Source organism: Anas platyrhynchos, chromosome 1 (assembly GCF_047663525.1).
Source record: "Anas platyrhynchos isolate ZD024472 breed Pekin duck chromosome 1, IASCAAS_PekinDuck_T2T, whole genome shotgun sequence".
NCBI lineage: Eukaryota > Metazoa > Chordata > Aves > Anseriformes > Anatidae > Anas > Anas platyrhynchos.
In genome coordinates, this window is record NC_092587.1 from 55,513,055 (window position 1) to 55,541,043 (window position 27,989).

General features: G+C 41.0%; 1 protein-coding gene and 1 long non-coding RNA gene across 7 annotated transcripts in view; one reads left to right on the forward strand and one right to left on the reverse strand.

The window, feature by feature from the left end:
• Window positions 1-27,989, forward strand: part of LOC106015667 (uncharacterized) — a 159,395-nt gene that overhangs the window by 37,147 nt on the left and 94,259 nt on the right. For all 5 annotated transcript variants that reach the window (XR_003494973.3, XR_011809433.1, XR_011809429.1 and 2 more), the window contains exon 2: window positions 19,558-19,691. This is a non-coding gene — a long non-coding RNA (uncharacterized lncRNA). The remainder of the gene's footprint in view (window positions 1-19,557; window positions 19,692-27,989) is intronic.
• ISX (intestine specific homeobox) lies at window positions 166-27,790 on the reverse strand. Of its 2 annotated transcripts, XM_013095613.5 has the most exons (6): window positions 27,600-27,790; window positions 26,382-26,663; window positions 19,485-19,727; window positions 6,256-6,407; window positions 1,798-1,914; window positions 166-1,142 (listed from the first exon to the last, which is right to left on the reverse strand). In XM_013095613.5, the coding sequence occupies exons 2-6, from the start codon at window positions 26,548-26,550 to the stop codon at window positions 897-899; spliced, it is 927 nt and encodes a 308-aa protein (XP_012951067.4). In that variant the 5' UTR covers window positions 26,551-26,663; window positions 27,600-27,790; the 3' UTR covers window positions 166-896. The 2 variants fall into 2 exon arrangements, with proteins under 2 accessions (XP_012951067.4, XP_071894285.1); XM_072038184.1 differs by lacking the exon at window positions 27,600-27,790 and having other exon boundaries at window positions 26,382-26,923.

A 27,989-nucleotide genomic window follows, 5' to 3' on the forward strand; every position in this document is an offset into this window, starting at 1 on the left:
TTTGTAAGTGGGAAGGTCAACCTCATTATTGATCTACAATTAAGCCAAACCGTGGGGTCATACCATCTTATTATATCTAGTAGATTAAACTCAGTTAGTCTGTCTCTTTTTTGTTATTGTTTCTGAAGTAGCTTTAGAGCTTTCTTAATTCAGGTCAAAAAATGAGAGGCTTCCTCATAAGCATTTTAATTAACCATCTGAAGAACTCTTCTGCCCCCGGAGACTCACAGTACCAAATCCAGAGCTTAGCACTGCTACCCCTCTCAGAGTGCCATAAGTAAGCTCAAACTGTGTTTGCACCCCTTTATATATTCAACTCAAACACACAGCCAGCAAATCAAACCCACACCCTTCCCTCACCAAATCCTTGGAAAAAAACAGTATCTTAAAAATCTGATTTTTGACCTAAACATGTTCTTTTCCCCCCTCCCAGCATGACGACCAGCATGTCCAAGGAAAGAAACCAAAACATACAGAGGAAAACCCTTTTGGATGAACCTATGCACTCATCATAGACATCTTCCCTGCTGCAAGGCATCGGTGCATTTGTGTCATCCTGTGTTATCAGGGCTGAGTAAAACCCCAGTCCTTTTTGCAGGACCACTCGGCTTGGTGCACTGTCCTCCCAGGGAGAAGCTCTTGGCTGAGCAGTTTGGTTTCTACAGAGCATGCTGCTCCTTAGGTCAACAGGAATCTCCTTCCACGTCCACGGTGGCTCTCGCCCATGTTCACTAGGCTGCAGCTTCTTGTGGTGGCACTCACATAGCAAGCTGACCTCGTGCCACAGGCTATTCATCGTCCCAGCATGCTTGTTTGAGGAGAGCACCTGCCCCCTGCAAACAGTCATGGGTGATATAGGCATGCACCCCAAGTCCCCTGCTCCTCCATATCCTCCTTTATGTGGAGCTGGCACAGATACTGCTCTGTTCCAACTTGTGGGGCAGAGGCGTGCTGTAGGTGCCATAGGGGGGGAGGACATTGAAAAGTAAATATGGTTTTGGGAATGGAAGCAGCTCCAGGTGGTGAGGGACGAAGGAGAGCATGTTGGGCAGCCAAGCAGATGTCAGTTGCCCTTGCAGTGGTGAGTAGTATCCCACAGCAGGGACAGTAGCAGCGAGCTTTCTCGGCATCAAGCTAGAAGCCTTTCAAGAACAAAAACAAAGTCTCAGGTAAATCAATACTGACTTTTACTTAGATACAATTTGCAATCAACCTTGGCTGTTTCCCTGGTGCTCAGTAATTAAGAAGAAAAGTTTAGAATAGACTCCCTAAAACCCAGTGATGTGCTGTCAGTCAGAGAGCAAGGCAAAATAGTCTTTGTTCTATCTATGGAAGCACTCCTGTCAAGGAAACAGCCTGTGTGCCAGCCTAGATTAACTGCCTTGGGCTTAGCAAGGATATGGGGCAAGGGCAAAAAGCCTTGATGACCCTAAGTAGGCTGCACATTGTAAAAAGATCTTGACTGCCTAAAGAAATACATCTTTGTGGTTACAAATGTCATATTTCTTCCTGTTCAGGACGTTGCAGGTGTTTAAGATGTTTTGATCCAAAACATGATTTACAAGCATATGATTTAGAAGTAAAATAGGGTAGGATAACCCTCATGGCATATATACAGGAATAATATTAGGAATAATACATATTTAGAAAAATGAATTTTATTTGACCATATTTGTTGGGATTTAACTTGATCATATCACCATTTTGTCCTTTCCAGTCCTCCCATGTGAAGAGGTAACCTGGTGAAGGATAGCTTTCTCCCCCTCACTGGTTTTATACATGGCCTCCAATACTTACTGCGATATCTGCCTTGGGAGCAGGAATGAAATCAACTTCTGTCAGATGCTGAAGGCCACCAAAGTTGCCAAATTTTTCATGTTTCCTCCACTTGGCTCGCTGGTTTTGGAACCAGATCTAGATACAGGCAGAAATGAAAGGGCACAGAAATGAGCAGCAGATAAAGAAGGAACTGCTCACATTCAATTAATTTTCCTGCTCATTAAATGACCTCACCAAAACCAGAGGCTGAACCTAAAGGAAAACATGGGGTTTGACACAACACCTTTTGCATTTTGCATAACACATTGAGATCTCTGCACAATCATAACAGCCACTTTTCTCTCACAGAATCACAGCTGTTATTGAGCATTTGGTTTTGTTTCACTCAAAACTTTTTACAAAAATTATATATCATTTGAGGTTGTAGCAGAGCCCTGTTTCTGTAGTAATGGACTAGATCCATTCCCCTCTTTATGGAAAGACAGTAGGACAGTGTGCAGCAGGTCTTCCAGGGATCTCCTTGGAAAGTAAATCCTTTCATGGTCAAAGCTTCACAGCTTTTTCACAGTCAAGAGATGTGGCATTATGATTTCCTTAGGAGGTGCAACTTATTGCATTGCAGGACTTTGTCACCCTGCTCTCAAATGAATAGACTAGGAAAAGACTCACATAGATGTTTGCTGGACTGCAGTAAATGTGTGTCACCCATGGAGCTATAGTAACAAGGTTCTTCTTGTATTTAGCTTATAACATTCTGAAATTCATGTAAGGATCCTAAGCAAAAGACCCATGGGGATGCCAACTTCTGAGTCATTCAGCACTCTATGTTATCTGCCATCTCTTTTGCACTGGACAACTGACAACTAATTTTCTCAAGGGAGAACTTCTTTCATCTTTCAGCTGGTTTGATTTGTCTGGCTTCTGGCTGAGGCATGCAAGTGTTTACTGTGCAGCCACAGTAGTACATCTTGTTGCATTGATGTGAAAGTTGAATTCCCCTTCCATTGCAGACTAGCTGGCTTTGGAACTTGCTGTTTGAATGTAAACATTTCTTTCTTGGCAAGAGATTCGGATGAACACAAGGTGTTAGGGATCAAAACCATATGCTGTTTGTTGTAAATATACATGCATTTTAAATACAATAATGAACAGCTCAATTATTTCTGCATCTCTTGCCCAGCAAGTAATGGGAACGTCAGGAGACCTCTGCTATATTGCTGGTAGTTAGAAGTATCTGAGGTTACTGAAAGGACAGACCTTTTTTGCTGGGTTTGTGTGTGTTTGAGAACTGCTCAGTCTGTATGAGCTATAACATTCCCTTTCTACCAGGTAGTAGATATATAGTGAAACAAAACCATGAAATGGGTCCTCTTTACCATCGATTAAGTGATTGAAGGTAGAGGGGAGTGCCAAAGCCAAAAATTCAACCTTTTAAGTGCTTCTTCGAGAGTCTGCATGTGGGATAAAGTCTTCACTTCATAGATTTTTATTTTTTAATATAGGCATAGCTGTGTTCAGAGCCTAAACTGCCTTTTCTGCTCAGCTGGTTCTTCAGAAAACCTCCCTCCCCAGAATGATTTCTAAACGTGCACCCTGACTTCTCTTTACTGGGATTTAATCATATTCCTCCCTGCTCCGTCCACCACAGATTGCAACCTACTGATACAATTTTTTTTTTTCCCTGCATGTTAGTAACCTTCAATTTTCCAGTGTTCCTGAGCTGTGGCACTGAGACAGAGAACAACATTCCCATGGGTGCTCATGAAAGTCACAATGGTGCTCAAGCCAGGGTCAACTGCTTCCTTAATCTTGCCTGAGATTTCACAAAAGACTCATTTGCCCATCACAGCAGTAGCATTAGCCAGGAGCAGAATGAGGGAGAGGGAGGGTTCTCAGCAAGTTGTATGAAGAAACAGGGGCTATAACAGCACAGAGGGAGGGTGGTGCTCCCCATATTCTAGGAATGGCTTCTGTCTGTTGCTCTGTCATTGTCCCTGTGTTGTTCTCTTGCAGACACATGACCAATGACCTAGGGCACGCTAAAGAACAAGCCTTTTCCTTATTTACCAGTCCTTTATCTTCTTACTATTTCATAACTCTATCAGTAAAGATTTTACTGATTATGCAGTTCACATTGACCTCTGTGTCAGTAAATGGTTCCTATGAGAGGCCACCTTTGATATGTCCTCATTTGCAATTGAACACCTGCTGCACATCTTGCTTCTTGTGTACTAGAACATAACATCTTGATCTGCTCTGCTTTCTTAATCCAAGAAGAGTGGAAGACCAAGGGCAAGGTCCTTACAGTGACACCCCATCAGTGTTATTACCTCTATCAGCCAAAAATATAATTTATCAAAAAAAAAGATGAATTTGACAACATCTTCTTTTCCATAAGCCAGCGTTGATCAGAATTAAATATATTACTGTTTCTTTAATTCTTCATGAGTAGGGACTCATATACGCTTTATCATCTTTTTGCTGAAATCAGTGTTTGGCTCACGGGTCAGTCATTATGTGGTTGTTCTCTTTACCCTTCTGAATATCAACACAACATTAGCTTTCTTCCAGGTCCCCAGAACTTCCACTGTGCTACAGGACTGATCGAATATCAAAACTGATGATCCAAAGTGTGTCTCAAACAGCTTTTTAAGAACTACTAGAAGCAAGTCACTGAGATTCTGGATTTAAAAATGTCAGTCTGTAGCTGCTATTCAACGTTGTCCTGATAGAAAGTTCTCATCACCATCATGTGATACTGCCACCTTATCTGACATATTTCCAAGGACAGAGCAGAAATTATGACTGAGCATCTCTGCCATTTCTGCACTCTCCTTGACTGTCCCACTATTTCTATAGAGTAACAGATCAATAAAATTGTTCACTTTTTTCTTCTTAATGTACTTTTATTGAGTTTCTGATGATCCTTTGTTTATCTGACCACATATTTGGCCTGTATACTTTAGCTTCGCTTATTCCTTCTTTTTATAACTTTCTGTTTCTAATGTTTACTCATCCAGCTTTCTTCATTTTGTGTTGGATGTAGGCATGCACACATGCAAGGAGTAATTCCATCTGTCCACTTAAATTGTTTTGTAGGAAACATAGCTTTGTTTCTGAATTGGGGGACATGAGTTTTTCACACAGTTGTGAAATGTTTCACATAGTTTCCCAAAAAGATGCTCACTTTTTCTTTTCTTGTTGCTAAATTCTCTCTCTGAGGTTATTTGACTTATAGCTGATTTTGGTTCTATGGTTCTCTGATTTCAAAAATACCGAAGTTACTGTTAATTTTTAGTTCTGTGACCAGTTTCCCTTTGAGGGAAATGCAGAACCTCTGTGTCAAGTGTAACAGTCTGGATAGGGAATTTGCCATCTGAAATTCAGACACGATGGGTTTTTTCTTCCTTGCACATCTCAGGTTGATGTTTCCCATGGTAATTCCGTTTCTTTCCTTTTATCTATTTTTTTCTTCCTACAGATTATAAATTAGTTTTTAAACAGAAGATAGTCCTGTTATTTCATGTGGTTTGGTGTTCTGTCTGACTAGTAGCCCAGCTTGCGCTCCATACTATTGGAAATGCAATACGGGTGCACTGATATTGCTAATGGGCACATTACAGTTATGCTGCTCCAATTCTCCCTGTCACCTAACTATGAAGCAATATCACCACAGTTAGTCAATAGTCCCAGGCATGTCATAGTCAATAAACTGATCAGTGTTGAACTTTGTTAGAGTGGGCCATGTACATGGAAGTACACTGACAACTCTGGCATTATGGCAAGTACAGGAACTGTACAAATCATCACAGCAGTGTCTGATAAACAACACCAAATTCCAATACACAGTGGTATGTGTATTTCAGTGTAGCAGTTTTCATTTGTATTGAATACATGGGGTCAATTTTGAGCTCTGTTAGTAAGGCTACATTATAGCTGGGGGAAACAGGATTAGTTTCCATGGACTGAAATTACAGCCAGGGCATTTATAGTCCATAATACCAAATTACAGGACAGTAACAAAACATTTTCATTTGGACAGTTATTTTAACTTTTTTTTGTGAACTTGTAGAAGAGAGATGTGGGTGAGAGTTTGCACTGAATTACAATGTCCTATAAAAGGTTGATAGATGATTAATAAATATTTTCATAAATGTCCATTCTGTTGCTACAGAGTCCAACAGGTTGCTTATAACCATCTGCAACTCCTATTTGCTGTGCATTTAAGATGCTTAGAGCACCTGTTAACCCTTTGATTAATCCCATTTGTTTAATCCCATTTGTTTAATCCCAGTTGGGTGACAAATACTTTTTTTCCCTAGTTGTAAAAGGAGAATAATGATATTGCCCTCCTCTGTAAGGTAATGAAGAGATCACATGTTTCATTAGCATTGTCATTCATGCATAAACTGTTATGGACATATCCTGAATAAGGAATCGGTGCAATGAGTTTAGCCTTTTGGAGGTAGAACATACCTGAACTCTGGCTTCTGGGAGGTTAATCTTTGCTGCCAGTTGATTGCGAATATGGATATCCGGGTAGTGAGTTACCTGGAAAATCTTCTCCAGTTCCTGGAGCTGTTCAGCTGTGAATGTTGTCCGGATTCTCCGTTTCCCTTTCCTCTCAACTGTGCAAACAAGGAAAGGTGCACTGAATTTCATAGAAAATGAAATAGAAAATGGGCACAGGACCACAAGGAAATTCAGAGATCCAGCAATTTCTGCAAATTTCTATGCAGCTCGGATGGCATCTCCAATTCCTTCTAGAGATGTACTTACAAAAGGTGTACTAACAATAGGTGACTGTCTCTTGACCCAACAGTGAATGTGGACTTTAGCATTGAAGTAGAGAGTCAACAGTGTCTATTTGCAATGCTAATTCCACTGATTCATTACATATGAGCAACTACAGAAACCTATGTATTTTAATCACAAAACCTTATGTATTTTAGCCACACTAACCCTGCAATGGTTTTGTCATCAACGTCCGTTAACGTTGGATGAAACTTTGACCTTTGTTGCTCATCTGTCACATGCACACAACATCTGCTGCTCATTTGTAATCCATTATTAACTATTTGTGAACAAACCCTTAATGTAAAGGCAATGAATGACTGGATACTTTGTTTTGTCTTGGTGCCGTTCTCATGAGTGTAACAAATCACCATTTTTCTTTCAGCTTATAAATTTTCCATGCCTATCTTTTCCTGCCATACTGGTTTTTCTAAGCTTTCCCCAGGCTCTGAGGTATAGCACCTTCTGAAGAGTGGTTTGAATGTCCATGATCACCTGCAGACATTTATTAAATAAAATAGAAATCTGTATTTTCCTTAGACTTAACATGAACTTTTCCACAGTCAGGAGTCTGTGAATCTTGTTAGGCAGTGGAGGAATAATGAGTAAAGGGAGCAACTTTTGTCCATAGACAAATTGCGTCAGGTCTGCTTCTTCAACTTAGAACAAGATCCTTGTTGGTGTAAGCTCAGTTCTTTAGCAGATTTGTGTTTCTTGCAAAGCTGCTTGGGTTTACTACAGAGCCTGCAGCTTATTCATTGTTTCCTTGTGCTCTCTTGCTCTGTTTGCATTAACTTGTTCATTCTTGCCTTAAAAGTTGAATCTGAGTTATTTTGGATAGGTACTGACTCTATGAGATTGAGCTGAGTGATACGGTGGCTTTTAGATCACTGTTAGCTTCAAGCAGAAAAGCAGTGCTGGACCTCTTGAGAGTGAACCACCTTACAATCAACAAACCCAATTTCTTCTCACCCCAGGGCAGCAGTAACTACTGTCCCATGTCAGCTTGTCACCAGACATCTCCAGCTATTTCTTGCCCAATACCATTCTTTGACAACACTGCACCTATTCCACCCTGTTGCCTCACCCAAGCCAGTTGCTCCACCCCTACACTATACCCAACCTGATCTTGAATGTTGGAGTGATTCATGGATGGAGAACAAGAGAATTAGAAGAGTCATCTTCAAAAGACATGTGGTACACAAATACAGATAAGATGAGAAGTTACAAATATAAGTGTAGTTGCTTGGTCTGATTCTGATCTTACCCCTATATTTTATTCCTCTGGAATTGATTTTGATGAATTTACTCCTCCCAAGACCAAAGAGTACCCAAAGTGGGTGAACATTGTGAAAAGAAGTAAACCACCCCAGACTAACTGATCTCCACTCTCTTTCCATACTATTGCTTTTGCAGTATTTAGAGATAGTCAGCAGCTTCACTGCTGTGTAACAATTGCATTAAAAATACTACCTTACAAAGAAAAGTCACGGTATTCTCCAGACTATATTGTTATGGTGTGGGGAATCTCTAAACACATTTGTGCTTCAGGACTATAAGGCCTTAAAATACACAGAGCCGTGTATAGGGACCTTTTGGTGGTGTGAATTCCTGAGAGGACTCTGTGACTGTTCTACTCCTTCAACTACTGCAGTGTGACCACACAGACTTTTCCATCAGCACCTACACTAATTTGAAAATGCCCTCCTACACTAAGGTATTTTATTCAGATAATGCACTATGTACACCACATAGTGCATTGGTGTAAATTAGAATAAGGTCTGGGTTGATCTGAAATGATGCTGAAGGGTTGGTGTCTTGCAGAGTGGCAGAGAAAGGAGTGGCAGAAATAAACTGTAAGGCAACTGATCTGCAAAACATGGATTTTAGCCACATCCCAAGGCTGGAAGTCTCTCTGATGCACAAATGGAAAATCTTCCAGATTACATTGGATGAACAGCACAAAATGTTATGCCCCAAGATACATTTTTGTTCGTTTTTTTTTTTTCTACTGAGCTTGTAAAATTGCAGCCTTATAGGAGCATAAAAATCCAAATCTCTCCTGACGTATTTGGCACTGACACCATGATGCTGAAGAAAATGAACTTTTTGAATAATTGCTTTTGGTCTTCCATGGTCTGATGACAGCTACAATGCATACCATGTAAATAGATGCATACAGTTCCTAATGGGAACAGTTACCCAGAGATGATTAGCTTAATCCCTCAAAGGGACTTTACACCTTTTCCACCTGTAGTAGTAGCATAAACTATTCCTTGTTGGGGCTAAAGCAGTGAAAAAGCTAACTAAGCACCTTAACCGGTATAAATTAGGCTCTGCCCCAACCAGAAAATGACATCTTTCATTCTGTAATGGAAACTTCATTTTGACCCTGGTGACACAGAAAATAAGGAATAAAAAATTCTGTTCATTGATTTGGTAGGAAGATGTCTAGGAGACAATATATGGGAACCAGTAAGTTAATATATTCTGTTGTGAATATTTCCTCTTTTTTAAACACTTCAGCTACTTTGAAAAGGAGACCAGCCATGCAAGAGTAGCTGAGAAGCGTCATTTATCATAAACACTGTCAATACTCTCATATCTCAGGAACAACCTAATAAAGCTGGTGTCCAACAGAGTTAAATCCATATCATTAGACTTTTCACTGGCTTATCAAAGTACTACTCATTAGACTGCAGCCCTGGCTTCAGCCCCAAGGGAAAAATGTCATTTAAATTGAATCTTGCTGACACCACTGGGGCAAAGATTTGAAATGAGAAATATTTTTGTGCATATATACTGGAGATAGCAATGGGCACCCTCTCCTTGAAGCTCTGATTACAAAGTTGCATCAACTCGAACCTTCACAAAATATGTCTATAAGAAAAGGGGCATTTATTGCTGTGTGGATTAAAAAGGGAAATATGGACTATCATTACTAAGAATATGAATCCCAAGACACTATGTCCCCTGTGGATATGATAGCGCTAACGTAGTTCACAGTGTCTCTTGTCTGGAAGATTTTTACCTCACACCTCTCTGTGGGGGTTGGCCTCCATATCCTCCTGGGAGATATTTTAGACAGGTAAGATTGAGTACCAAGGTGATATTTTGTCAAGTACATCATGTCCTGTCATACAGTAATGAATATCTCTGCTATATTTGTATCATTACAACATATGGTATTTATATTTCTCTCACAGGGCAATTCATAGCATATCCAGACAAGTGAATTCTGCCCTGACCTTGCTCATGGTCTCAGAAATTGGAGGCATCCTGTGATGTCCCACATATCTCACTGAACACTGAGCTGAGCTCCTGCCTCTTGACAGAGTGGGAGACCGCTCCCCAAAGCTGGAAGAAGCTGCACTCTACCCCCAACATTAACAGAGTGGAGGAAGTAATCTAATCTCAACTGTCACTACCCCCTTGTTCTTCTGGTCCCAACTGTACATAAACACCTGGGATGCTTGCAGGGTTCATATCCTGTGAGATTTTGTATGTCAAGGCAGTCTATGTAACTTCTAGCAACCAGAAATCCTTCAGGAGAAAGAGAGAGACCACACTACCTCCCGGAAGATTTCTGAAGAAGCAAAAAAAGGCTCATGTATTTTTTTAATGTTTTATATTACTGAGCTGAAATATAATTTCACAACTATGCAAAGAAAGAAAATGTCTACATTTCAAAATCTATGTCACATCAGATGGAAAAAAAAAAAAAGTATTTTTTAGTATTCCATCAGAATACAGCAAATAATGATTTGGTCCGGTATAAACCCTTCTGTCTCATGCATTGACCAGACTCTCTAGAATTAAGATGACTGAAGTGGACTGTGATAGGAATGAAATGAATGCCAAAGGCCATCTGGGTCAGACCCCATCACAGTGGGTACCAAACAAACAGTAATCAATATTTTTTGCCTGTAAATACAGAACATGACAACCATCATCTGTATAATATGGAATAAAACCTAAAGGCAAGACTTTTTAGTGCCCAAATCAGAGAATACTACCTGAGCTAAAAAGGAATGGTTTACATTATCAGACCATACTAGCTACAGGACTTCTCCACAGAAAGCATATTCATACAAACTATAGACAGGCATGATGATGTAAATATTTATACTTGGCTACCAGCTTAAGAATTTCTGGGTGCTGGAAGGACACTTGGTGCAGAGTTTCTTGAATTAATCAGCCTACATTGACTCAAGAAATCATCTCTAACAATGTAATACTATCTCTACAGAGGTGGGGTATAGAACAAACTCAGTAGTAAAGATCATGAGTCTAGAAGGATCCAGAAAGACTACCATACAAAGAATATATGAGAATGAGAAGACAAAGTCTATGCACAGCTGCTGTAAGTGTGAGAAGAAACTTTGTGCAGATGGGACATTTTATGGTACCTGAAAGACTGACCCATTGCTTTTTTGAAATGTACAGTATTAAAAATTATGCTATAGACGGGATTGGGAATAGATCTGCCAGATCATCTGTCCCACTCAAAGGTGTCCAGGACTGGACAACACAGTTTAAGAGAAAATAGGCTCATGAGTTTCTGGTGTCTCCTTTCAGCATCTTTTGTATGAAAATGACCCATATAGCTCGGTGACAGGCAAAAGAAACTTGCTGTCAGTGTGTTCTTACATCTTCCACGTTTTTCCTTCTTGAAAGGGCATGGTGAGCTGTTTTGTAGATAAGACTGTTATGTAAGGGAAGAATCTACACAGTGCTCAGAAGTGCCACTTCTACTGGAACCAGATCTTTCAAAGTTGGAACTCATCAGATTAAACAAAATAAAATAACATGAGGTCAGGTACAGGGCCAGTAGAGACTGAAGGACAGGCTTTGATTTCAACTGGAAATGAAATTAAATTGCTAACAAAATAGACTCCTGTGACCTAATCAAGGCTTTTGCCAGTAGGAAATCTAGAAGAGTGCATTTTTTCTATAAGTAATCAGTCATTCTATTTTTGTTTCAAAAAAGAAAAAAAAAATCCAACCCACAAAACACTATGAAAAATAGAAAGAATCTGGGACTGTATGTTAACATTTTGCCTTGCAAGATGAAACTTTCTCTGACTGTAGCTTTGATACTTTCCTTTGCCTTGGGACCTTAGCTTAGAGATCCCATAGCAAACAACAGCATTCAGAATTACAGTCTAATAAAGAATGTGGGTGGAAGATATAAGACTAGAAAGTGTTGGAAGTGTAACATTGGCTTTACAAACGTGGCTGTAGAGTCTCTGGGGAAATAAGACTGTCTGAGTTTCTTGAGCTATTTTCTATGTAAAAGCTGGGGATATTCAAGTGTGCTTTTATGCTCTGTGAAAGTCATTTGCAGGTTAGCTGACTGCTGAAACCAAGCCTGAAAACACCAGGCAGCTAGATATGTCAGCATTTGCAGATTCTTAGAGATACAGCTGTCTATACATTGCCTTATTGTTGACATTGGAAGGGCTAGATTCTTCACACTGATAAAGCAGTATAACTTCTTTAAATTCAGAAACAGGCACATTTGTCCTTTGCAGATCTGGCTTTGTTACTAGGTCAGACCTAGAGCAAGTTGAAACATTTGAACTTTGTTGAAATACTGATTATTCTTAAAGGTGTGCAGTTAAGGGATGAGAACAATGAGTACAAATTACAGCAAATAAAATTCTGATTAGATAATAGGAAAAAAATATTTTCACCATGAAGGCAGTTTGATACTGGAACATAGTCCTGGAGAGATTGAGAAGTCTCCAGCCTTGGAGATATTCAGAACTTGACAGGACAAAGCCTATGTAACCTGATCTAAGGTGATCCTGCTTAGAGTTGGGGTTGGAAAAGTTGGTCTCTAGAGGTTCCAGCCAATATACTGTATTATGTGATCTCTGATCTCCAAATATCAAATATCCATGTGGACCAAAGTGTAGCAATGCTGCCCTCCCCCCCCCTTAAAAAAAGGAGGCAATTTAAAGCTTTAATACTACTCATAGCTTACCGAGTCTGATCTCTTGTTTATACCATGTTAGCTAAGCTTATTTTCACCACCTACCATAACAGAGCTGCAAGATATTAGAGGTACAAGCAAATCAATACTGAAGACTAGTACTTGTACCTGAGTTTGCTGAGTAAAAGCTGTGTATCTGCAGCAACACTATGCTTTGGCAAATTCATTCTGGGCTGTAGCAGGCAAATAGCCTACACCTCGGGCTGCTGTGCCTCAGCTGCCCTGTGTGCCTGAACCAGCTAAATATATGCTACTTTGTGAAGATCTCTGCAACGCTGCAATTGAACCTCTGATTTGCACTTGGCCCTGTCTTAGCAGGCCAAGACAATATTGAGCCTACTCAGTCTCAATACGAGGGGCATATACTGGAGGGATAAGGAATTAAAACCCCAAGAGAAGGGCTGGAAGTCAGTGCTGACACATCTCTGCTTTGAAGTATGTAATCTAGATAGGTAAAACTTGTGGGATCAGTTTATCTTTCTGCAATCCTCTTTGTCATTTCTGGACAGACACCCTCTCGCAGTATCTGATGGCCAGATCCAAAGACTTTTTACTTCTTTGACAAGAAGAGAGAAAGCACTTACATAAGCAAGCAGTGGCTTTAGCTTCATATGCTCAAAAATATATTTTTTTCTGTGTAACAAAGATGACTGTGCCATTTGTTTCTCAGAGAGAAACTCAGGAGCCTTGACAATGATCCTCATTATATCTGGCTGGGTTGTGTTTTTTTTCCTTTTAGCCTTTTTAAAGAAGTAACTCTCTCCTTTTTGATTCAACCAATTATAGATATTTGAGTCTCCCAGCTGGTTTCTTCCAGTGACTTTTCTGAGCATTGTTCTTCTCTGGTGACATTCTGCTTATGATGGTCAAGCCCATAGCAAAAAACAATTGCAACTCTATAAAAGAGCTATTACAGCATGCTGATGGCATCAGGACAAAATGTGCTTGTCTGTGTACAGAGATGTGCCTGTGGCAGTCCCTCTCCTAGTTAAAGAGGTGGCTCACGACTTTCAAAAGAGCTTGTGCTGCATTATTTACGTGGGAGTATGGCAGCGTGGCTAATCTTTATTAAAATATTTTTTTTCAGCCACTTTCAAGAGGGTCTGGCATAGCCAGTGAGAGTGATCTGAATTGTACATGTACAATGTGTTCCGCATAGAGCCTCCTGCTAGTGAAACGTAGCATTTAGCAGCCAGCTGCTGGCCACTGAGGCATAGCAGAAGTCAAGGTAGAGCAGAAGGACTAAAACTGTTAAAGGCTCAACTTCTCCTCAGTCCGCAACTCTTTGATGAAGAGTCGTGTTCACCCTGGCACAGAGTACAGTGCCTAATCACCTGACAGCAAGGCTGAAACGCAGAGAGGTGCAGACTTAGGCAGTGTGGGTTGGAATGCTAAAAATGCTAGGCCAGAAACCTGTTTAAGCAAGCTGTATAGTGGTGGCTGTGGGAATTTCTTAGCCTGTTTTTCAGAGGAGCTGGCAGGGAGCAGATGGCACACGTGAAACAGTTCACATGGGCAGTTTGTTAGAGGATGGTGCTCACCATCAGCCTGAGTCCCCAGTGAATATAACCGTTCTCAGTCACCAGCAAAGAGCTGATGGTGTTTAAAAACAATGCTGCCCCGTTGTGCATAAGTCTGGCACAGACAGTGGTCTGTGAAAACTCTGGAGCAAGCACACAGACCATGGTTTGAGGGACCCCAACTGACAGGGGTGCATGGTATTTTCCACCACCTGGTATCAGTTCTGTTCCCAGGCTAAATGACCTCCATGTTCACAAACTCCTTCATGTCAAAGTGAATTTGGGATAGGTATATATGTGCTTTTCCCCACTCACCTACATCTCAGGTTTAAAACATACTTTCTGAGATTGCTCTGCCATTGCCAAAATTCACGTTAAAGATGCTCACAATCAGTGAACAATGAGAAAGCAGTGACCTGACTAATCCAATAATGGTTTTCACTGCGAAATACAGATTCCCCATTGCTCTCCCCACACTCTCTGGTCAATCACCTTTGTCAGAAAGCTGAGCTTATTACAGGTTGCACAGACAGCCTTTTTTTTTTTTTTCTTTTTTTTTTTTTCTTTTTTTTTTTTCAGTTCCCTGCTTTATTCTAGCTCTTTGTGATTACTTGTACCTGCAAACCTCTAGACATGAATCAGGCATGCTTGTTTACATCCCAGCCTCAGAGTCTGCTCTCCCTCCGATAAAATATAATTCCATCATTATTTTAGTACATAGTCTCTGATGTTTCTAATTTCAGCATAAAGCATCTGCTAATACAGTAAGTAAAAGTCTTGCCATCAATTTTAATGAACAGTAATTAAAAGCACTGGATCCTGGAGATGTAATGAAAAGTTCTCAGACAATTCCAGAGAAGTCAATAAGTACTTATAAGACCTTTGAAGTAAACTTATCAAGATATGCCATCAACTTTACAAGTGGTCTCATTACATAGATTTGACTAGCAGGAACAAATTAACCTCTGGCTCCTGTGTAATATACCCTTTGGGTCTAAAATTCCTTGGAAGGAATGAGCTGTTGGAGAAGAGCATTTCATGCTAACACTTGCTTTAACCAACCAACCAACCAAACAAACAAAACAAAACCAAAACAAATAAACAAAAAAAAACACAAATAGAATTTATGATAGTCCTCAACTGCCAACCTTTTCTTGCTTCAGTGCTTACTTGTATCAGTCAGACTACTGAGTGAACGTAGTCTGAAGGCAAGAGTTAAAAATTCAGGTTTAATGCCTTTCGTTTAATATCCAGGATGTGATTAAAAACAGTCAGTCTTAAAAGAGGGAGAAAAACAAAGAACTAGCCTTCAACAATGCTTCAGGTAAACCCACCAAATCAAGGTCAATGGTTCGCTGCATTTCTCAGTGTGTATAGGAATACTGTACTTCAGAGACACAGGACTGCAGGGACTATTCACACTAATAAACAGAAGACTGGTAAGACAGCCGATGGCAGCAGAATTTTGTATATAGGCATTTATTTCCCCCCCCCCCTACTTTTCCTTTTCATTTAGAATTGTTTCCTTTTGTTGTTCAGGACAATGGGATGCTTTTGCCCTTTTTCTCAGTCCCATTGGTGTATTCTGGGCAGCCGATATTTATCTGGAATTGTGATTATACAGTGCTTCATTGTCTCTCGGGTGCTTTATAAATGCATTAAATAAGCATATTGGGGAAAAGACTGTTCTGCAAGTGATAAACCATGCCATTTCGCAGGGGTACATGGATTTGACCATATCATCCGCAAATGAACAGAACAAATGAATTTATGGCTTCAGAGAAAACATAAACACTAAGCTAAAGATGCCTGCAACTGGCATCAATGCAGAAGAGACATGACTTATACTGGAAGTTCTCCAGGACTGGGCTCATCTCCATATTTTCCATTGTCTTTATGATAATTGACAACAGAATTTGTCAATATGCTTTGGGATCAAAGATATTATCATAATAATAAAACTATAAGAGTGGTAAAAAGACCCCAGTCAGCAACGAGCAGAGGATTTCTGCTATAGAAATATTTGAGTGACGTTGACTTACTATGGCACACTCCTCTACAGTGAATAATGAAGATATGAGCTGCAGGAAATAGCATTGTGCAGTTGTTCCCAGGCCCTGAAACCCCCAGTTCCCAGTGAAATTAGGAGCAAGCCCCTTTTGTGGAAGCCTGATCTACCTTGTACTTGAATTATTGCCCAGAGAAGAAGTCCCAGAAGACTGGGATTCTGACAGTATATTAAGCTGATGATGTTATCTGGTTTCACCAATGTACTGACTGCTCCCTGGCTGGACCAATGAAATAATTGCATTGCTGGGCATGCTCATCCACTGCCTTGGGAAGTAAAAGGTTAGGGCAGACACAGACAGAGATATGTATACAGTCAGACCCAGCACATGTAAAATAATTGCCCATGACTATATGAACTAGGATCCCGGACTTGGCAGTCTCCAGCAGGAGCTGCAACAGGTCTGGCCAGCATGGGACACGTCCTTCTCTCAGGCTTTGGTGATCAGTCATGGTGAACTGATTGTCTCAAGGGTTTCACACAGAGCAGAGAGAAGGAACTAAAAGGAAAGTGGGGGCTCAGTATTTAACTCAGGCATTTGCTGAGATGCTGACTGATGGCCACAGTTTGCCCTGTTTGTTCTTGAGTTTTGAAGACAGTGGCAGTGGTGGTGGTTACACATAGCAAAATGGCACTGATCAGTCATTTCACAGAGAGCTGCCCCAAGCAGAATCAGTACCCACAGCTTCAAAGCAAGGCTTCTCTCAGTCAGATCTCCTTCTGAATTGGGTTTACCAGTGCTGCTTCTGAGAGCAAGGCTTTCCAGAAAAGTTCTGCTGAGCTTCTCACACAGCAAGTCATGGGTGAAAACATTCACATGCAGAGTGAAGGCTTCCAAATTCAAATGGGAGTTTAGCACCACAAGCATATCTCTAGCATATGAGGGCTTTTCTCTTTTTTATTTTTGCTTACAATGCAGCCTCTAAGTTCAAAGTGCAAGAGGCATTGCTTCCTGTAAGTAGGTTGTGATAAGGGCATAAATCTATTTAGTTTAAATTACCCTGTGTTTCTAAACCACTTAGTTGCAGAAGCCATCTTGTGGGAAAAACAAGTTTTTAGGAACACTGCAATGTTTCCATTGCAGGTTTGCCTGGAAGTATGCACCAAATCCATGCTCAGGGTTCACAGTTGGGGTTCTCTTGCTATCTTGAACCTCTTGCCCATGAAGGGCATATTGTCATGACCTCCTCCTCATCTTTCACCTCCTATCCAAAAAGCACCAAACACCAGCTTTCCTCCTTCTGAAGTGATATTATTTCTTCTTGTTTTCTTCACTTGATTTCTTTTGCTCCCTGATAACTGTACACGTGTATGCTTACCCAGAGCCTAGTGCCCTCTGTCACAAATCGTGTACAATCTTTATCTAGATAGAAGGGTGAGGGACTGATGTCTTCCATGTCAGAAGTTTCTCCCACTGCTGAGGCTGGTGCTGTTCCCCTGGGCACTTGCAGGCATACTCAGTGTGAGCACAAGGGAGACCTTGAGGACACCTTTGTGGTATATGCTGTGGGTGTTTGGCATCACCAAGATACCTTCTTAGAGGACAAGTAACCATCCCATAGCTACTGTGCCAAAAGTATGCCTGAGGCACAGAGTTGCTAGGCATGGTAAGAGAAGTTCATTTGCTATTAGCTCAAGCTGTAAAGATTATAGACTGCTGCAGGGGATGGTGTCATCTCGCCTCTCCCGGAGGCACTGCTGCTGACTGTATCTGGAAAAGGTGACTCCAGCCTCAGCCAGAGGCAGGAGAAAAGGAGCCACCCGCTCTTCTCCTCTAACACGAAGTGGAGGACCGCGGCTGGAGCTTATGATGCTGCAAAGTATTTTAAACCCAGGGCTTCAGCTCTCTGCTAAGAATGACACAGTGTGTGCACAGAATTTGAAACATCATTGTTTGTGCACTGTGGGGAAAATGCCAATCCAGTGTTTTCAGATCCTCCCTCTCCTTCAGCCAGTTTCTATCAAAGGCTCAGCAACTGTGGGAACCAGGAGCCTAGAAAACGGCAGATCATTAAACCTCTGCTTGGTTTCAAAACCCCACTGCCTCCAGAGAACAGAGGGATTTTGTTTAAAATGCCTTTAAAATACAAGTTGTCATTGAAAGGGCCTGTTCAGCTCAGCTCAGTTTTATGCAGGTAATTACGTGCTTTCCCCCTGTTTTGCTGATGAGGCTGGTACCAACCACTGCGCCGGTCATTGAAGCTAAGTGCTGAGTCAGGACACCTGCCTTCCCCCTCTGTCACCCTGGGAAAGTGGCCTCCCCATTGCTGGGAACTCCCTCCCTCATGAAATGCACTTCTTGTTAACACTCTCAGGCAGTTCTGTGTGGCAGAGACATGCTGCCCTGGCTCTACCTTGAGGATGCAACACATGATTTTGCCCTGCTGCCATCAGCTTCCTGCAGCTTACAGGCCAGAAGTAGGCTAAAATATCTGGTTGTCTTACGATGCTTCTCTCTGCATCAAGACAGGCTTTGTCTTGTGGAGGAGGAGGTGACAGCAGCTTGTCACAAGACTCATGTATACCAAAGCAGCAGCTGCAGGAGCAAGGCTTTTCTTTCAGATGTATTTCACAGAGAGACGTGTTTCCTCTGCCAACTTGCAGAGTATAGGCTGAGGAAGATGTGTGGATGTCAGTGAAGCCACATGTATTTGCAGTCACACAGACCCACAAGGAGCCTTCCGCGGCCTTCATTGAAATTGCACTGTGCTATTTTTTCCTTTTTTTTTTTTTTTCCTTTTCCCTTTTCATAAAGGAGTGAATCATAACAAACCATGCAGCAAAGATCTTACTACTGCTACCAAGCACCTGCTTTCTGAAGTGTAGTATTACTGTCCATATTAACCTCTCCAGAAACTCAAAGAACTTAAAGCGGCACTTGTCACATCCTACATGCCAGAGCTATTGCATATCAACAGTTTGCCTGTGTGCATGGTGATGACCTCTTCACCACCCGTGCCGTGGGTCCAAGGTGTGTACAGCATGTTAAGCTGATGTGGCATGTTCAGCAGCCTTGCTCCTCACGTTGTGCAATGCCCATTTCCTGCTAGCTCTGTAGATTGCCACCCAAAGAAGGACGGCAATAAACACCCAAATTAGTCCCTGTCATTAAAACTGGTAGGATTTACAAGCCTGAGCTTAGCTTAGAGGGTGGGTCTCCATGGTTTCAATGACGAGACTGAAGAATCATCCCCCTGACTCAAGCAAGAGCTTAACAAGAAATACTTGTGATGTCTGCTGTTACGTATTGCCACGTAGTGCCATGTAAGATACCAGCTGTGGTTTGGGGCATTCTGGGAGAAAGTCTGAATCTAGAGGTGCTCACCATGAAGCGGATGGTCCACTGGGAAATCACATAGCTGATCTTCCTCTTCATCGTGTTTTCTTTTGCCTTCCAGGTGTTCACGGCCTGTTTCCTCACCCAAGAGGGAAGCTGGGCTGTCAGTAAGTCTCCTGCAGTGGGCTCCCTGCATTTTCTTTGCTCTGGTCATGGGTGTAGTACACATGGCAGGGAGAAGCATTTTATCCGAAGGTAAGTCATTCTCCATTTGACCCCTGCTGATGGAATCTGTGAAGGACACAGCACAAGAAAGCTGTGGTAAAGCTACTGTTATTAGGTGCACCTTCCAGTATGTGTGAAAAGAACAGAAACATTAGTGTGGTCTAGATAGTTTACCATTCTAACCTGATCATAGTTAAAATGACCTTTATCTTTCTGTGTTGTGCATCATTGCCAGGATGACCCCTATGTTGCAGGGGCATGATCCTAGTGAGCTTGCCCCCCAAGATCTAAACTTCTCTCTGCTTCGTTCCACCTTATAACTTTGGATGGTACTTGTGGGAAATTTTCAGAATGGGAGTGTAGAAGTAAGCAGATATAACCAAGAAACAAGAGAGGTCTGTGCTGCTTTAATTAGAATTTGGTCTAGTTTTTCTCCTTAGATTTCTTTGCTTGGAAAGGCAGAGTAAGAGGCAACACATAAGTGAAATAGACTTTCACCACAGATAGCACCAGAGTGAAGCTAATGTTACAGCACAGATTTGTCTGTTATTAACACCAAAGAACATTAAACTATTAATGGACTTCACTCCTGAGCAGTCACCCACATCTAGGCTCTGGGGTTTGCAGCACCTAGGGCTATTCCCCTCTCCCCTCTCTCCTCTCATATCCAGATAACAGCTGTGACACTCAACAGATTGTACTGGTATAAACTCCATTTTTAATACCTATTTTACTTCTGGTGCAGGATATAGCATTGGCAAAGTGTCTAACTTTTTAGAGAAATTTTATTTTCTGAACAAATAATAAGTTCTATTTCTAGCCAGCCTTGGAGCAATGATAATTATAACATCTGGAGAAAAAGTGCCCAATTCTGCCCTCAGTAAAAGCCAACACAATAGGATTTGTACAGAGGGATTACACTGACATGAAGAAAATACAGTTACAAGAGCTCTGGAAATCAGCCAAAAGTTCATGTCAATGAGGAATGATTATTTAAATGTTATCTTTTCAATTTATCACAAATCTTTTGGGCAACTTCTAAATACAACTGCCTGCATCCAGCCGTGCTAACTTTAAGAACATGGTATGATTTCCTCCTCTGTGTTTGAAGGATATTGTGCAAAATAGAACTCATTTAATTCATTTAGGATCAATTCATTTTGAGTTTTCTGGTAAGAAAACATGTAGGGTTTCAAACAACATTCATGGGATAAAGAAGAGGGCAGACCTGGAACTGGCCCCTAACTTGGACAGGGGGTTAAATGATTTGCTCAAGAACTTGGAGGATGTCAATGTTAGTGTGGGATCTTAGCCTGGGATTTCTATCTCAATCTCCCATCCTTAAATTAAGGACTAGTTGTACTCCCTTTCTAGATGGGATGCTGTGAAGATGAATATGGACAGAAATAACAGTGATTATATCCTGCAGTAATGAAGACAAGGGTACCTGAGCAAGGTGTTTTTAGGGGCAGTCGCTAAACCTTCTTCAGAATGACATTGGCATTTTCTAAGTTATAGAATTTTTTTTCATGTCTTCATCCTTCATATACAACTTTTCCCCCTCAAAGTGTTTCCCCGAGATACTTGCATACCCCAGCGATGAGCACAATTTACATATGGACATGGATAACATTATTACAGGCTGAAGAAAAGAAAACAAGGAGGGAATCCACTGTCCCATGGGAATCCAATGGAAATTTGTCATAGATGGATGGGAAAATACCAATGTCTGCATGAACTGGTAGAAAAGAGTGGGAGAGTGTATTGTTTGAGATCAAGGAAGCAAATTATAGTGATATAAACCTTATGGAGAAGCTGAAGTGGCAGCTATCTAGGCTAGCTAGCATTTTTCATTGCACATTCATATGGCTCCAGCAGAGACCTCTGAAAAATATTTATTAATTGGCATGGGGTAAGATTACCCCCAGGGAATGCAGTTTTCTTCATTCCTGTTTGTTGTGGGGATGGTGATGACATTTCAGCCTGGCTCGACATGAGATATTTGTTACCGTGCATACTGTTACTATGCACAGAAATTACTTTGACTTGTGGCCCAAAATGGTCTTTTTATTTTGACTTTCAGCTGTATAGGAAAGGATGGAAAATGTCAGGGAAGATTGCAAGATTTCTTTTTGGAAACAGGAAGTTATTTCAGATGCTCTAAGCTCCATTTAAGCCTCTTTGTGTAGTCACTGGAGAGAGACAGACCTGTTGCAGACCTCAAGCATATGATTTTAGGGCCTTACTAAGGCTCTGAGCAAAGAAGAGTCTGTCACTGAGATGTGCAAGCAGCTTTTTATTGCACTGTTTTTCTCTTGCTCGTACACTTTTATTTATTTATTTATTTATCTATTTATTTATTATTTTTTCTTAGGTGGTCTGTTTTTCCTTGTTATGTGGGGTGAATTGTTGATAATTAGCCAGGTGGTACCTATTCAGTTATATTCCTTCATTTGTTTCCTCTTTTGCAACAAATGGGGGTGGAGTGTTGCTACCGGTGAAGTAAACAATTACCATATTGACACTTGTGTGTGAAGCCACAGTTAAATTCAGAGTAATTTGCATATCCTTAACACAACAGGGCATAATGCAGACGTAATAACATAATTACTGTATCTGTTACTGCTTTTACTATTAATTTCCCAGGTGTAACATCCTCATCCCAAGCTCTCTTTGCCTTGACAAAGGGCTTCCTGTTGGTGGAACCTCACTAACAGAAACTGGGGGAGTAATGAACAATTATTTCAGCTGTACTTTCAAGCACATTGAAATCAGGTTCCAAGGGATTTTAGAGAAAGGACCAATTCACTTAACAGATGAGTGACTCGTTTAATGTACTGGCCCTTTTTCTAAAATAGGCTGCAAGTCTTCTCTGTTTAAAGTGAAGGTGTTGGCACCAAGAAGGAGACCAGCACTTGTTGGGCATGCTTATTTGTGTTCCTTTCAAAGGCCATAGTTACTCTTTCTAGGCATTGTGACAAAAATAAGAGGGGAGAAACATAAGCTGAATACTAAAATGTCTTTTTCCATGTTCTCTTTTTAACTTGGTAGGAGTGACACAAAAATTCAAAACTTTCAGTAGACTTCAGATCAACAGCTGCTGTTCCAGGTCATCTTGTAAGTTGTTTTTGTATAGTAAACTTACAAATGCCTAATATTACAACTGGGTTTGTAGGAAGACTACAATCTTTATTCCAAACCCCTTTGGAGACACCCTTACAAAAACCTTAGGAATCAGGTACAGAGATCTTATATGTGATTGACTCCTATTCCATCTTTCTATGAGTGGCTAACACTTGTACATCACATTCTATTTTTGTCAAAGAATTGCATAATAATTTAGGTTGGAAGCAATTTATGAAGGTTATCTGACCTAGTGCACTTGTGTTGTCTTGGAAAAAGACTCCAGGGTAAGCTCTATGTCCTCATTTCTGACATTCTGAATCTCCTGGTTCCACCCATCTTCTTAACACTTAGTGGCCACATTTAGACTTAAGGACAAGTGTGATCTTGGTCCCTGGGCTGCCTAGATCAGCAGACCATCTGGATGATCGTTTCTGGCCTAGGTATCTACTTCATGGAGCCACTGATATGTGTATGGCTCAGTTCTTGCTCTTGTGGATCATAGCATGGCTCAGATACATAATATATAGGAGGTGGAAAATGTTCTTAAAATCTGTAGTAAGATATGACTTGGCCCTGACCCTCAGTACTTCCTTCTTTGCTGCTGCTGAGCTGTTCTGGGAAAGCAGCTGGATTTGTATCCCATCCTGGAATTTCCAAAAAGTTCCCTTGCTCATTTCAGTGCCCTGACCTTGGCCAGAACTGAGTCAAATTAGATACAGCTCACTATTTACACAATTTGTTTAATGTCAGTGTTATATGGCATAAAGTTGAATGACTTTGATGAAATACAGCAATTATCCCAAGATGTACTGCATAGGGTATTGCAGTTTTGAAATAAACCTTATCTGCAAAAACTGGCAATTCTGATGGGAAAGTAAAGAGTAATTAGCTTGGGTAAATCTATGGAGCTAGTCAGAAACCAACAGTAAAAAAGCTTCATTTTCTTTCTTTCTTTTTTTTTTTTTTTTAATTTTTATTTTAAATTATCGATCAATTTCAAAAGCAATATGAAACAACATTTTGAAATATCTCTACAGCTTTCCTATATCTTCCCAGCTCTAGTGACAAGTGAATCTCCATGCATATATGCTATTTTCATTAGTTAACATTTCACATTGCCTTAAGTAAATTACTCCAGACTTGCTTCCTAGCAGGGGAGAGAAGGGTCACTATTCTCTTGTTACAGCTACTACATCTCTCTGGCTGGATGATGAAGTGAAGTCAAAGACAAAGCCTAGTTGTTCTGCCTGCATTGCTTTCAAGGTGGAAAACTGACTGTATTCTCAGGTGGAGCAGTTTGTGGTGGGACTGCCCTGGCAGTACAGCAATGCAGTCCCAGGAACTCACCATGTCCTGCATATGGTTTTGTCAGACCTTGTGTTTCAAGTGGCATGTTTAGCTGACATGCACATTGAAACAGAGCTGGCTATCTTCAACATACTGATCATGAAACAGAATTATAATAAAAAAAAACAAACAAACTTGTCTCTGCTGTGCTTTTCCGTTCCCAGAGAAGAGTCTCATATTGTTAATATACATTTTTATGGTCCATGCTATGAAGAACACTGACTTTCTTTTCCATGGTGTTACATGTCTCACTTTGGATCCAGTGGCACGAAGTGATGGCCATGGGCCCTATGGAAAGGACTTTCAGTTCACTAAATCTCACTCCCACAGAGCACATGCCACCATTTCCCCTGACTAGGCAACCTGGCACCTGGGCTCCATCAGCATGAGATCCATTACGCTCGCACCAGCATCAGCTATATGCCTGTCCACTCCTACAAATTACTATGTTCTATGTTTCAGGAATGTATTTAAAACATAGCCTGGATCTGCTGCTGTTAAGGTCTGATCTGCACTGGCAGATTTAGCAGATATTTAGGGGCTGCACCCCTCCAGCAGTACCAGTCATGAAACAGCTAAGCAACAACACTAACTGTGGTTTTCAGCAAACTTGTCTGTCTTTGAACTCATCCCTTCTTTGAGCTGATGACCTTGAGAGGTCCCATTCAACCTGAACTATTCTGTGGTTCTGAGAAAATACAGTAGAACTCTATCCCTTTCCCTCATGTGCAGGTTTCCGTGGAAAGCTGCAGGTACTATTTCAAAGTTAGCTATTATATTCAGCCCCAGTGGCTGGGGGTCCCAGGCTGTGAGATGTGTTGTGGGTTTGCTCTGCCCCATGGTCAGGAAACAACTGCTGTACAGAGTGAGGTCACCCTGTGTTCTGGGGGAACAAGAAAGTGCAAATCCTGTGCAAAGGATGATTGAAGAAGCAGTAGTGGGACTGACCTCTAGACCAACTACTGTAACCAACCAAGAGTTCATTTTTTTTTTGTAGTTTCCTTTCTTATTTAGGTCTTCTTTGCTTTCCAGTCTAGATCAGAATCCTGATTGGAGCTGAAACAATGCAAATAAGCAGTGGCTACTTGAAACATCAGGTCTTTAGAAAAATACTCTGTCCCTTACTACTGGTTCATCCAGTTTTTGGGGGAATGGAGTGATGACCCATGAAGGATCTCTATGTATTGCAAAGTATAGCAATAAGCTTTGTCTAGTGAGTGAAAGTCTTCCGTCAAAGCTCCTGCTCATTTTTCAGTAATTGAATGTATCTGGTTATATAAAACACCTCTGTTTCATGGAAGACGTAGATTAAAAAAGAAAAATAAATACTAAATCCAGAATATGTTTGTTGTTGATCTTTGTTAAGGAAAAAAAAATAGTTTCAGAAGGGGTAAAAGTTCAATTACGACTGAAGTAACTAAACTGAGGAAACTGAAGTCAAAAAGGTTAATGCAGTGGTTGGTTTGCTATAGTCAAAATTATGTTAGCTCTCTACAAGTTGGCTTTATTTAGTACATGAAAGAACCTAGCGTCCCTGATGATAAGCAGAAATGATTAAACACAGATGCTTTCTCATGTCTTGTTCCAGTGATTGAGTTCTAAAACTTCTCATCTACAGACTCTTACAGACCATTTCTCTTGCTTGAGGATGAGTGGTCAGATTTATCAGAAAATGATACTTATTTGGCTGTAATTCCAGAACACAAGGCAGTTTCACCTGATATAAATGAAACTCCAACAACTTCATTAAGCTGCAGCAGTTTTAGGTCAGCTTCCTGTGTCTGAATGCCCATCTTTCCTTGTGACAGGTGATTCTTCTTTTTTTTTTTTTCCCCTATTTTTTTTTCTCTTTTAATAACAGAACCGTTGCTTTTTAATGGGAAATATAAAGGATATTGTATTTGTTTACAATAAGAACTCACTGTTACTGAAGAGAGCTACCTGCAATGACTACTGAGGTTGCATATGCACCTCTCCAATAACACCAGGACTTCATATTGTACAAAATCCCACCAAAGGCTGGCAGCAGAACACAATCTACCATGAGGCTAAAAGGAAATTAATTTTAAAAGATTATTTCTGAGTATATAATGAATGATTTGTGCTTGACTACAGAAATCCAAAATTCCTGAAAATTTTAAGAATAAAAATTCTACCTTATCAAAATTTAGCTGTAGAGATTTAAAAAGAGAAAAAAAAAAGAGAGAAAAAAATAAAAGAACGTTTTTCATTATGTGATGTACTTACCAAAGGCAAGTGGTGATCCTGCTTTTAGGGCTAAAGAAGTCTCAGTATAGTTAATTCTGTTCCTGATTTCACTGCTTGGTGTGGTGCTGGCAGAAGGTTTCTTTAAGATCTCCTCAATGGAAAAGGACAGGCTGGGCTTCCCCTGGCTAACGCATTCACGGGGGTCCATTATCTTCCTGGCAAAGCAGTCACAGGGCAGAAAGTCCTCTCCTGCTCTCGGTGTACCCCAGGAAACATGCAGCTGGGAAGGTGCACTCCTCTCCCCACTAGCGCCCAGCTGACCTGCAGAAGTGTTGGGAGGAGAAACAGAGGCAACCCAAAAGTGAGCACGCTTGCCTGCTCCTCTCTTCTGGCCAGCTTGAGACCAAAAACTGTGCTGCTGTATCTGGGGAAGGCAGCATCAGGAGGGGGGGGTGAAAAGTCTTACCAACCCCACCCACTCCTGAACAACCCCTGGTCAGCGCAAATTTACAGAGCTCTGAGCAATCACATTGTCATCCCAGGAGGAGGTATGTTCCTCACAGACACAGGTTAAACATGCCTTGGGAAGAGTTGCCTCATGTTGGTAGATCCTGCTCAAGTGACAGTTATCTTTCTTTACTGGTTTCAGGCTGAAATCTTTGACAGACCATTTGATTGTGTACTATTATGGAGTTAAAAAAACAGTTGGCAGGACAAATACTTCTCCCTCGTGCCATTTACTAGCAAGGGAGACACCTAGTAAACTTGTCTTACATACATGGAGTTGACACAGATGGAAACCTCCCTTACCGGCAGTTTCCAGGTTATCCTACAGCCACCCCCACAGTCATCAGACTTAGTTTAAATTCTCTCTTTTCCACTCTGGAAACCCTTTGAACTTTCCAGACAGGTGCTTTTCAACATCATCCCATCTTATCAGTCACAAGAGAAAAAGAGAGGCCCCTTGCAACACACGTAGGAACAGGAATTAGCAATGCACTCCTAGAGATAAAACATTATTTTCTTTATCTCCTGAGCAAGCTAGCTGGATAATCATCCCACCAGCAGTCAGGTATCCAAGACGGGGAAGAAGATTTCCCAGAGAATGCTGATGAATGCCAGTAATTCATCTCATGAGCTACTTCTATCTTCTCATTATGTTTTATTTTGGGAAGAATGTGTTGTTAGATACTCCTATTCCTTCCCTCTCCCTGCCCCCACTGGTATTTTTTGCATTCTTCTGGGATTGCCCCTCACCTTTTAAATTGCTATGGTTGTGTCTCCATCTCCTGCTGCCTCTCCTCTGTGCCTTCGTTATCAGGCTCTTATTATTGTATTGGCAGGCCCTGCCTTATTTGTCCAATGAACTGACAATTCTTGAGCTGATATCCCATCATATGACCTCTTCATGGAGTGGAGACCAAAATTACTGTGTAACCAGGGGCAATAAACCACACCTGATAAGATGAAAGGCTTTCGGCTTTTTCCAGATTCCAGGTACTGGGAAAGGGTTGGGGGTGGGTGGGTAGGTGGAAAAAGAACAATGAAAGAGGTTAAAAAAAAAAAAAAAAAAGAAAGACAAATGGTGCAGCCAGTCATGATGAAGAATATTTAATTATCTGATTTTATTAATCAAGCTTCTCCTCA

Excerpts from the sequence above, each read along its gene's own strand:
- ISX (XM_013095613.5), bottom strand. The coding sequence starts at position 26,550 with ATGGACCCCCGTGAATGCGTTAGCCAGGGGAAGCCCAGCCTGTCCTTT. Across the intron at positions 1,915-6,255 it reads TCCCAGAAGCCAGAGTTCAG|ATCTGGTTCCAAAACCAGCG; the intron begins GTATGTTCTACC and ends GCCTGTATCTAG. Across the intron at positions 1,143-1,797 it reads CTCCCAAGGCAGATATCGCA|GCTTCTAGCTTGATGCCGAG; the intron begins GTAAGTATTGGA and ends TGTTCTTGAAAG.